The 12272-nt window shown below is 44.9% G+C and overlaps 1 protein-coding gene across 5 annotated transcripts in view; it reads right to left on the bottom strand.

The window, feature by feature from the left end:
- Window positions 1-12272, bottom strand: part of FN1 (fibronectin 1) — a 53040-nt gene that overhangs the window by 12968 nt on the left and 27800 nt on the right. For 4 of the 5 annotated variants that reach the window (XM_079311104.1, XM_079311106.1, XM_079311103.1 and 1 more), the window contains exons 21-31: window positions 11376-11470; window positions 10887-11055; window positions 10531-10617; window positions 9583-9774; window positions 5757-5939; window positions 4487-4576; window positions 4101-4370; window positions 3618-3734; window positions 3084-3248; window positions 2489-2644; window positions 1653-1766 (exon numbers count right to left, since the gene is read on the bottom strand). In XM_079311104.1, the coding sequence (XP_079167230.1) occupies window positions 1653-1766; window positions 2489-2644; window positions 3084-3248; window positions 3618-3734; window positions 4101-4370; window positions 4487-4576; window positions 5757-5939; window positions 9583-9774; window positions 10531-10617; window positions 10887-11055; window positions 11376-11470 (1638 nt within the window). Of the gene's footprint in view, window positions 1-1652; window positions 1767-2488; window positions 2645-3083; window positions 3249-3617; window positions 3735-4100; window positions 4371-4486; window positions 4577-5756; window positions 5940-6987; window positions 7261-9582; window positions 9775-10530; window positions 10618-10886; window positions 11056-11375; window positions 11471-12272 lie in introns of all 5 variants that reach the window. The other variant, XM_079311107.1, reaches the window with a different exon arrangement.

The raw sequence follows: 12272 nt of genomic DNA, 5'->3' as shown, positions 1-12272 counted from the left end.
AGTGATAAAAAGCAGGTTGTGGGCGAGGAAAACAAAAAGCATTTCCATTACATGCAAAGCGCTTTTCGGTTTGGCGTGGCAAGGGGGCACTGGATTCTCCTCTGTGCTGCACCTTGCACACATGCTTATATCCCTAAGCCTGAGTTTGCAGCTGCCAGACAGCAGGAAGGTAATCCCGGCTTTGCTGAAACCAAAAGGACCTGCATTGCCACCTTCAAAGCAGCCAGGACACCAATTCTCACCTATTTTTGAGTCCCCTTGGCACCAAAACCCCTTTCACACAACTCTAGCAGCATTAAGCTGCCTTAAAAGTGGACAAGGGTCTAAAAGAAATGGGAGTGTTAAGATTCATTTCTCCCATGTAAATGGTTGCTAGTGCCAAAGGCAGCCAGAGAACCCACCTGGATCTGTACATTTGGGTTCTTTGGAACCCAAGTTTGTAAGTTTGAAACTTGCTGTTCGCTACTGTGAGCTGCTGTGCAAAGTGCCAGTCCAAGGAGAATCCATCCCACTATTTTCTTTCATAAATTAATACCCAATTAACACACTCATCAAGAAAGCAAAATTACTCAGCATATTATACTGTAAAATCAGTTAGAAACAAACTTTTCAGCTTTGTATTGAGTGCACAGGGAATGTCCACAGGTGCAACTGAGTGATATGCACACCTCCCAATTAAACCAATTCAGAGGATTTTCCTGGCAAGGTGGGAGCTCAGAGCAGGGGAAGTGAGCCTTGCTCCTCAGAAGTCTGGAGTGGCTATCACAGAAATACACCCATTTGTTACACAAAATGGGAGGATCTAGCATGTAATTAAAATAGTGGATCAAAATCATGCTTTTCTACAAAGTTTCATCATTGTATTGTAATTATTAATACAACAATTATAATTGCTGTATTAGTCCTCAATTTTTCATATTTTCTAGATGGCAAAGGTGATTTTTGTCCAGAAATTTGTTGGTTTGAATGTGGACTCTTCACTCATGTCTGCAAAGCTCTGCAGGAGCTCCTGTCATCTGTAGTGTTTGGGGCTGAATACAAGCTTGAGCAGGGCAATAAGAATCACATAAATCCCTACCCCAGAGGCATTCCTCAAAAGCACATTACTCAGACATATCCCTGAGTTACAAGGTCCCTCTTGTGACCCTTCTGTGACCAGAGCACAGCTGCTAGTTTGTACATGGCACTTCAGTCCTGGAATTATTCTCTGTTTTGCAGTGCTTCATCCCAAGCTCTTGGTATAACCCATGTGGTTTCCCTTACTCCCTCTCACAGGGCAAGTGCTCCCAAGCCCAGTCCAGCCCCTAAGAGCAATCACCTTTGCCACCTAGCTTCACACAGAGGAGATCTTGGCACATTTTATCCACTGATTGGCTGATGGCAAACAAAACCCCAAAGGACTTTGTGGCTTTAGTGAAAGAAAATAAGAAGCGCAGCACTTTCAGGGGGCAGGAAATTGCATTTTGGCAGAGATGGAGGCAGAGGGACTGCAGTTTTGCCAGCATCTGCAGTTAAGGTGCATGGTACTTCTCACAGGGCAGACCACCTCACACTCTCCTGGAGACCCTAGCTTTTGCTTTCCCTGGGATGTGATGGTAGGTTCAGACATGAATAGAAAACATGTGTTTGTTCCCATGAAGTGAAATACATACTGGTGACAGCTGTCTGAACCAAGGGCTGGCTCTCTCCATTCTGATTCTGAGCAGTGACACTGACCACATACTCCACTGTGGGCTGCAGACCTTCAATAGTCACTTGGGTTTGATCTGGCAGGAAAGAACACCATCAGTCAGAAAGAACAGCACAAAAACTGCAGAGAGCTGGCCTCAAAGTAACTTTGAATGGATGGCCTGTCTAAGCCATAAATGTCATTAAAACAAGGTGGGACTGATTAGATTTGCCTTTAAATTGCACCATGCTTCTCTGGCAGTGTACAACTGTAATTTGTACCTGCTCCAAGGCTCCACAGCTGAAAGGGCAGGTTAGCACAGTGGCTAGAACAAAATACAGGGAAACCAGCTTTCATCATATTTTAGGATAAGACTGGTCATCAACTCAGCTGCATCACAAGCATCCCCAAGTGCTCTGCTGATCCCATAAAATGCAGTTTTCCTGAGAGCTGACATGGCTCACAGGATCCACAGGTACTACACTACAAACCTGTAGTGTATGTGGCAGAACCCATGCTGTGACCAAGGGCCACATTACGTGCCTTCAAGAAGGATTTCAGAGCAAGTTTTGCTGGATGCTAGAAAATCCAATGAAATCTTTGAAACACAGGTGCTTTTCATGCACACTAAGGCTGCCAAGAACAAACTTCTGCAGTACAGTGATGTCAAAGAAATATGAAGCCTGTGGGGCAAAAATATGCCTTAGCTCATCTGTCCTGAACTGAAAATCAGCAGGATGGCAAAAAATGGTACAAGCAGCAGCAGTGATCACACCTTGAATTCTTTATAGATCCAGTAAAGGATGTCATGACTCTTACCTGCAGGGACATTTTTGGTTTTTGTGGGCCCACGTCCATCCTTGGGGGCAGCAGTCACCCGATACCCTGTGACTGGGGATGTTGAAGGGAGCCATCTGATGCTGATACTGTTGTCCTGGACATCAGTGACTTGCATCTGGGATGGTGTGTCTATTTCTGGGCAACAAAAATAATTTTTTTTAGTATGTTGGTACAGGAAACCATTCCCCCACTGCTGTGTCCTGGCTGAATTTTATTCTGCATTGCTTGGAAGAGAAAACACATGTTGCTATTTATTTGTCTCTCATGCTAGCCCAGAGCAAAAAAGCCTTAACCATGATGTGTGGGTGAGTGATCTTGTATCAATGTTAGTTGAGGATCTGTGTTGTTTTAAAGACTACTAAATGCCTTTATCTGCAGCTGCAAGTCCACAGACCCCTTCTGTGCCATGTCAGTTATCATGCTGGGCCACCAAGATACACAACTTCACTGAAACTCATGGCCTTAAAGCCCATGGCTTCTGAAAGAAACCAGGGATCAGTTATACATGTTTATGGGGAAAAGCCAACACAAAGCTGTGGGGGTTTGTGTCTTGTTTGGTTTCATCAGGTCTCACCTGTTCTGTAGGTGACAGTGACTGGCTTGCTGCTGGCAGGACTGTCTCCACGGCCAGTTACAGCATACACAGTGATGGTGTATTCAACACCAGGCTTGATGCCAGTGATGGTGGCAGTAGACACAGTGCCAGGCACTGTGAACTCCTGCACTGGGCTGCTTCCACCTAGGAAGAGTAGGTTAAGAAAGAAATGTAATGGATCTGTAAAGCATACATTTAAAATCTCTACAAAAACTAGGACAGTCCTATATGCATCAAGCTGAAGACAGGACCCTGCTGGTTTCAGTGGTTGTTGGGTCAAAGTTGTTCTGACCATTCCAAGGAAAAGAATGAAATCTGTACACAGAACCACCCCTAAAATTACTGCAATACTCCAGATGCTCTTTCTTTTGGGTAGAAAAAATATGATTTGTTCTTTTTTAAAAAAGGCAACCAATATATCTGCTACAGCCTAGGGTGCCTTTGCTGCTTGCTTTCTAATGGCCTCAGGACAGAGTTTTAGGTCTGTGACCAGCTGTAGCAGCCTGCCCTCACCTGTTTCACCATAGGTGATCCGGTAGTATCTGACTGTCACTGCAGGAGCATCCCAGGAAATCTTGAGGCTGGTTGGGCTGGTAGGGGTGACTTCCAGGTCCCTTGGAACATCAGACACTAGAAAAACAGAGAATTGAGAAGGGACTTTAAACACAGTTGTACATCAACTACATACTCCACTTATATCAAGCTCCTCTGCTACTCATCTCTTCATCCTTTGGAGAGGAGTGTGCCCTGAGCCAAAGAGATGTATCTGGTTAAAAACCACATGGCATTGGAGTGGATTTGAAATGATAATGAAAATAGCTCTGCTGGCCCTAGAAAGATCTGAAAGCAGCACGGGTCCTCCCACCTATTTCTAAATCAGGCCCTACATCAGTACACAGGCATTTCCTCATGAATGAAACTGGTAGGGGAGATGTGGCCTAACAGCAACTACTTTGCTAGAGAACACTCCAAACCCAGCACTCCCTGCAGGCTCACCTGTTGTTTGCTGGCCCACCAAGGGCAGGCTCTCTTCCCTGCCATTGACAGCGATGATGCTGACCACATACTCAGTGCCTGGCAGCAGGTTGGTGAGGGTGATGGAGTTCCTGGAGGGGGGCACACGGTCCTCCTTGGGCCGGGCCCCGCCCTGCTCGGGCTGGTAGCGGATCCTGTAGCCCGTGATGGTGGCACGGGGGGCGATCCAGTGCACCGTGAAGGAGTTTGCAGTTATGTCTGAAAAGTCCAGGCCAGTGGGGGAATCCAGACCTGTATGATTCAACAGACACAAGGCTGAGCTCAACCAAACTGCTTGGCATCATCACAGGGAAAAAAGTAATGAAGTCCTATTAATGAATTTTTAAACCATGTGTGCATCCAAGTACCTGTTTTCTGAATTCCGTACAAAGGTGCACTCTCATGCTGCTCAGAAACGCTGTAGACTTTCACCAGATATTCAGTGCCAGGGAGCAGGTCTGTGGAGTTGAAGAACAGGAATTTGGGCATCTTTCTTTGCTATTATCAAGAAGTTAATCAACCTACACAATTTTATCTGTGTTTCTTAGGAGACAATCAGGTTTTGGTTGATGGAAGGTCCGAGCTTCCAGGACAATTAAAAGTTTAAATCAGTTATTTTTGTGGCATTATGTCTCCTTGCAGTGCTTTAGCCTGATGGAGCATGATATCCTATATCCTTGCTACATTAGTTAGTGGAGATTGACTAGAAGCAACTACTTTTTACAGGGTCCCTCTAGTTATCTACTAGTTTAGTTATGTACTAGGCCAAAACCTTAGCTGATCTAAGCTGAAATAGGGCCAAGGACTTCTAACACAGCTGTTCTAAATCAGACCAGCTCTAGACTTAATTTTTTACTCTGAAAACAGGTCTTGTCTCTCACTTAACTAACCAGATTTGCAGATAGAGGAAAAAAACCCCAAGTATAAATATAACACAGCTTTTGCCCCCAAAATTAATGTCAGCTTTTGGAAAATTCCCACATTTTGCTGACATGTCCTGTAAGGCTCCAACACAGGATGTGTTTTCAGTCTGAGAATACAAAGTCAAATGACCTTTTGTATATTCTGATCCTCTCCCTGAACCTCTGCACTGCAAGTCCTTGACACTATTGGCAAACCAGGCGAACAACATGTATTTACTGTTAATACCTAACCAGCCTGCAAATCAATGCAATTGCCTCATAGCCTGATTCATCACTGTCCTTGGATTGGTAGGAAAAAATCTGCCTGTGGTTTAGCTTTAACTTGGGTAAAGCTAGAGGCCAAACCCCATTTAGAGTGAGTTTGCATGAGGCTACTTGTCACTTTACATCAGCTGAGAATTTGGCCAGCCACACTTTTTTTTTGTTTCATCTTATGTCATGTGGACATTCCCACCTTCTACAACTACTTGAAAGACCTCAAGCTACACTAAGGGAGGTCAAGGTTGGATATCAGGAAAAATTTCTTCACTGAAAGGTTGGTCAGGTGTGGAATTACCATCCCTGGAAGTGCTCAGGGTGTGTGTGGACTGGCACTTGGGGACCTGGCTTGATGGTTGAACTCAACAACCTTGGAGGTGTTTTCTCTTAGTAACATTACGATTTTATGATGAGGAGTTTCTTATGTTCGTTTGATTTATGCAGGCAACCCACTCACTTGTTAAGATGACCATGTTGTCTGAGGGTGAGACTGTCACCTCTGCAACATCCTCATCCTTCTTGGCAGGGGAGTAGCGCACCAGGAAACCGCTCAGCACGATGGAGGTCGGGGCAGTCCAAGTCACCCTCATGGTGTCAGGCCCCACATTGGTGAAGCGCAGGTCAGTGGGAGGAGGAACAGCTACACAGCAAAGAACAAACTGACCTCAGCTCTCAGATTCACATCCATCAGGATGTCTGCTCAGGGAATCAACCACCAGAGAAAGTACCTCATGCACAACAGACTACGGCATCAGACTCATGCAAACAGACTTCTAAACTACATTTGGTTCTACTACGGTTAAGAGAAAAATGTGTCTGCACTACTGTCAGGCTGCTTTAACCTCTTAGCAATTCCTGATATGTTAAATGTACCCCGTGGGGCTAATTTAAAAACAAGGTAGCAAGTTTCAGTAATGTGCTTCTAGCAGCTGGATTTTGTATTACAGATGTGGTGCCAAGAGAGGTTTAAAGTTGCCATACAGCAGCTTACAGATGGAAAAGTAATCTCATCTAGTATCCATACATGCACACACAGGAGAGGAGAGGGTATATCACTAATTTCCTATGACTCTACTTCTACTCATGTTGAAGGATTTACAGCCTCAGGACTTTCAAACACAACAGGATTTCATGCAAGAACCAGTTTCCAGCTCGCCTTCAGCTCATGCACTACAGAGACCCTTGACGGTGTGGCATGGCTGTCACTGGCATGTACTCAGGGAGTGGTGTCCATCTGCATCCTTTGGGGCATTGTGGAAAGAGTGAGGCCACCATTGAAATGGGCTGCTGGAAGCTCAAACAGCTGTCAGGGCTGGAGGGTGTCTGCTGATCAGCTCTGCCCTTTAGCACTCCTAGTTTGGGGAATCACAGTTTTAAAGTCTGGCGAACACACAGCTCATGTTTCAGGCTCTTGGTTCCAACTGGATCCTGGAAATCTGAATAGCAGAAGGTGAATGAGCCTGGCAAGCCTGCAGTCATTCATGGTATTAAAATGCCTCCAATTCAAAAACGAGCAGCCCCACATTCATCCCCAGCTGCCATCTGGGGAAAGGAGTCAGCTGGGTCTGTCAGGCTTCCCTGCAGCAAGCAGCTCGATTCCTCTTTGAACAAAGCCCCAGCACCTGGACAGCCAGTGACAGCCAGTGACAGCACCCACGTCACCAAACACAGAAGTTTTCAAAATTCACCCGTTTGCTGTGTCAGAGTGGTAGGGGCGCTCTCTCCGCCATTAATGAGTGTGATTACACTGATGTCGTAATCAATGCCCGGCTCCAAGCCTGTCACTGTGTAGTATCCTACTGAGGAGTCCACAAAATCTTCAAAAATAGGGACACTCTCTCCTGCTGCAACTACTGTGATGCGGTACCCAATAATGGTGGAGGCATTTAACGGGGTCCACCTCAGGCCGATGCTCGAGTCAGTTATGTCAACAAAGCTTAGGTCAGTGAGCTGGGGCACCTCTAATGAGTTAAAGAGCAAGTGGGAGAGGCAGAGACACACGGAGGCAAAAGAAAGACAAGGGAGAGAAAAGCAGTGTTTGTCACTATTAACATCGACAGAACTTTGGGAGCAATTGCGGTGATATGCACAGTTTCTCTTGGGCTTTGGGGGAAAAGGATGGAATTTGGTGGGGTGTTTCTTTTTTGTTTTTGTTGTTGTGTTTTTGCTTTTGCTGTTTTCAGTTTGTTTTCTTATATTTACCCTTCAATGCAGTGTCCAGCTGCTTCCCTGGGCAGACAGAAGCTGAAACGCCAATCCCCTTGGAATCTGAAGCCCCAATTCCCTTTAAACATAAAATTTTCAAAGAGCCCTACAGGAGGCACTTAACTTGCAGCAAATTTACTTTGTAAAGTAAACTTGAACAATGATAAACCACTAAGACCCTTCATTTTTTGACAAAAATAGAAACAGAAAAAACACAGCCCTTTTTTTTTTTTTTTTTTACAGGTAAATTACAAGATAGCAAAGTTTACTAAAGTATAAATAAAACAACAACTCTGAAATAATAGTTGACTGATCTTCAAAAATCATTGTTTTGTTCAAATAGTGAATCTAACTTATATCACTGGGATCACAAAAATATCAGCTCATTTGGAGGGGCTAAATCAGACCCTCAGCTGGTGAGAATCTTCACAAAGTTCCAGGGTAGATCATCCGCTGTCTGAACTATTTACACTGACTTGGAAAAAAGCCTCAAATCCCTTCATGGCTTGAGGATCTGGCCCAGAATTCCTGAAGTTCTACTTACCAACTAACTGCTGTAATATTTGTGCTAAAACCAAAAAAAATGGAACAGTAAGTAATAAAACACTTCCTTGGAAACAGGGTAAATGGTTAAAAGTGACCTTTAGATGGTATTAATTCTGAACATCTGAATTCAGAGGTTATGCCCAGCACGATGTGGCCAAGAGCCTGACATACGTGGCTAAAATTGTTCAAAATCTCAAGTTTTAGCCACTGAATAGGAATGCTCTTTAATGACCTTTTAGATGCTGCCTGAATTTCCTTAGGGAAAATAAGCACAGCTGTGACTGTTTTCCCTATTGATATTATTCCATTAGCAAAGGTGCTCATTTCCTGCAAGTTAGGACCAGCAGAACTGGGCAAGGAATGGAGAATTTCAGATGTATCTTTAATTGACAATGGCCAAACCTTCAGTTGCTCAAGTCAATAAACTGATATTGATTTAAGCCACAAGATTTGGCTGTGTAACTTTATCAGGGTGATCCTGAAATCAGTGGGAACTGATGCTCTTTCTCACTCAGGATCAGACATCAGTGAGTCAAAGATGCAGGACTCTTCATTACAAGTTAGTTTGAAAAGAAATTACAGGGCAAAAATATTGCTTTAATAATTGTGGTTGTTATATTTTGATGTCCCTCTTGGAAAACATTTATTTTACAGAATAGGTGCAAAAAATATGCCAGTTTTCTGTAAAATAATTGTTTATCCACATGGAATGCATGTACCATATCACCTTTAAAGAGTTGTAAAAGCCAGACACATACATTCTTAGCTTTCCCCCACCAGAAGATGAAGGGCTAAAGCTATTACTGCATAACTATGCAGCATCACAGTATTAGTTCACCCCAGGGAGCACACAGCACTTCAGTGAAGCACAGAAATTTTAAAGCAGTGTTACAAGAGCAAGCAAACACAGTAGCTGGCATCATCTCAGAGCAGAAACAAAAACAAACGAAGCCCTCACAGAGGAAAATTAAATGCAACCATTTGGGGAAATGCATATTAATTTTGCTACTGTGGCTATAAAGGCAGTTTCTGCAGTCCCCCCACATGTCCTGTGAGGGGGCATACACCACTTTGTGTCTCAAGTGCTACAGTGGAGGACCTTTCCATCTTGGTCATCTTTGCTTACCTCTCCATTGCACTCAAGTCATTTTCTGCCACTACTGGTGCCAGAATTTCTCCTGTGCTCACTTCCCACTCATACCTCTGTTCACCTACTTCCTGTTCCCACCAGCTGTGCTCCAGATGCTGGGGCACTTCAGAGCTAAGTTAAATCCCTGCTGCTGCCCAGCTCAGTGTACTGAAACAGCAGATCCCCATGCAGACCACCAGCCTGTGACACACAGCTGCCCACGCAGAGAAGTAAGAAGTTACAGATGTAATAAGTTCTGTCACATGCTGGAACGTGGCTTCTTGAGACTAAGTATGACATCTAAGCCCTTTGCCATCAGACTAATACAAGTTCTGCAATGCAGAGCTCTCAGGCTCAGCCTGAGAGCTAGGGCAGCTGAAACTGCTGCTCATCCTTTCGTTACCTGGTGTGATGGTTTCTGAGATGGGGATGCTCTCCTGGTCGTCCTTGACAGAGTAGACGCTGACGTTGTACTCCACGCCAGGGTTGAGGTTCTCAAAGGTGCAGGTGGTCTGATCTGCACCCACCACCTCCTCCAGGGTAGAGCCCTGCTGCCCATCGGTGGGAGCAGTAGTCACACGGTACCCAGTGATGCCTGAAATACAGAGCACAGAGTCAGGAGTCTCCTGCTGGAACCCTTACATCAGTCCTCAGTGCAACAGCTGAAGCAAACACATGGCACTTTACAAGTGATTTTTCCACCCTGAGGCCAGCAGGGAAGAGGTTTCTTTGTCAAGCATCTCAAAATGAGCTTCCCAGCAGCTAATCATGCCATTCTCATGGCATTTCTATTTCCTTTGAGACCTCACCAAATTAAAGATCTCAGGAGTTTTGAGAGGAACTTCTCTCAGGACTCCACCAGGAAAAGATTCAGGTACCAACAGAGGTTTTCAAAAACTTTCAATCCACCTTTTATGGGAGTCAATTGTGCAGATCCTATCAGCTATTGTAGGAGAAGAAACCATCCTGAATATTTTCAGAACTTCCATGTTCACTTTCCATAGCAAAATCTCATTTGTCACTTCCAGAAATCCTTGCGGTCCATTCTGCTTTCATTCCCTCAGACTATTTTACAACCACTTGAAGAAACCCTTGAAATACTTAAAATAGCTGAAATATTCTAACACATTCATGCTTCAAAGCAACATCTTACACAGAATGTAAATCATTAAGAGTCCTATGGCAAATTGTAATTAGTTGTCAATTATATCCTTAAATACATCTAGAAGCATGTACATTTTTCTCTAAAATAATCAGCAGCAAATTTCCCACCAAACTGCAAGGCACCACAGAAGAAGTGTTGGCATTCTGCTACAAGAGGTTTGAGCACAGAGTGAGTTCACATGGTTACCTGGAGATGTGCTTCTCTCCCAAGAGACAATCAGGATGCCAGTGTCAGGATTGGACTTCAGGCGCAGGCTGGTTGGTGGAGACAGTGCTGCAAGCGTTCAGACAAATGGGTCACTGATGGCACAGAGAATCATGCTGGCTGCCCCAGCACCCCTCTCCCCACAGTATCCTCAACCTTTGGAATTAGCCAAAAATACTCCCCAGAGCTGTGACCCTGCATTGCATGAGGCAGTGCCAGTAATCCACCTATGCATCAAAAAGAAAACCCAGACACAACAGGGAGGAGCGAGCAGCGCTCCCTCCCAGAAGGCAGTGGGGAGAGGAAGGAGGAATGATGGTGGAAAAGCAGTGCCATACGTGTAGTGACTCTCCTGATGATGGGGGTCTCTCTCTCCTGGCCGTCCATGAGCACTGTGAGGCTGTAGGTGTACTCCACACCGGGGGTGAGCCCGGAGATGACGATGCTGCCGGAGTCCGAGATCACCTCCCGAGGAGCCTCTCCGCCCTGGCTTGGGCGCACTCCCAGCTGCAGGGCAGAGAGCTTTGCCTTTCAGCCACAGCCTCTCACAGCCTGACTGAGCACCCAACAGCAGCACTTGTTCAGCCTTGTGCTGAACTCCAGCTGTTAGTCCTGTAACTGGTGGTCTAGATGTCCCACTTGACCTGAAACCCCATGAATGCATTGACCTCTGTCACCCAAACCAGCTCCATGTAAGCAACAGGCCCTTTGCACTTCTCCCCCTTGTGCTGCCATCTTCACCACAGGCCATAGGAAATGACTTTAATCTGACCTCCCCTCCACAGTGAAGCAAGATGAAAAACCAACAGGGGATTAGTTCCTCCTACCTTGAAACCAATCCTTGGGGCAGGTGTCCAGGTGATGACAATAGAGGTCTCAGTCACTTCTGTGTTAAAAGGAGGAACAGAGCCAGCAGGCTGATCTGTGGAGTGAATTGACCAGAGTTGAAGTCTACCTGCTGTGATGGCTCCAAAAAGTTTGAAAACCTGACCTACAGCAGCACAAATAGCCAGAGGCATGGAATGAGTGCTGAACTTCTGAAAATCCAGTGGTTTGGGAAGGATCTGACAGATGATTTTTGTCTGCTTCTGGGCTTGAGAGACAGTATGCAAGTGGCCTCATCATAGCCAGAGATTTTGCTCCTAACAATAACAAAAATACTCAAGTGGATGCATGATCCTCTATCCATCCAGTCCCAAGAATATGGGGAATCTTGTTTTTTTGCATGATATCTAAAGTGTTCCTTAAAACTCAGCTTTTTCTTCGATTCATGCACCATATGCTTTCTAATCAGCAAAACACCACACCCCTGTCATCCAGATGTCCCAGCAAGGCCCATGTCATCCCTCACCAACATCTTGTGAAGTCAGCAGAAAGGAGCCAACATCAGGCTGAGGCATCTGTGGTCTCACTGATATCTGTCAGAAGCATCACACAGAAGCCAAAGCCTTTGTGCATGCCAGAATCAGCCTAAAGCACTGAGTTTAATCTGAAATGGCCTTGTTAGTAATGTTATTAATGAAGAGGCTTGGTTAATCAATCTATAGTCTCAAACTGGTTTCATTCAGACAAGCCAGAATTTGAAGGCAACATTAAATCCAAGATACCAAATCATATTCTAATTGAGGAGTATTTATAGACAAGACTGTCAGCAAAAAGCACCTTGCCAATGTCAACAATGTTACTCTGATTAAAAGTTTGAGCCCTTATTTTAGTTTCACATT

Source organism: Erithacus rubecula, assembly GCF_903797595.1.
Source record: "Erithacus rubecula genome assembly, chromosome: 8".
NCBI lineage: Eukaryota > Metazoa > Chordata > Aves > Passeriformes > Muscicapidae > Erithacus > Erithacus rubecula.
Note: the sequence above shows the minus strand (reverse complement) of the source record. Positions and strands in the feature narration are given on the sequence as shown.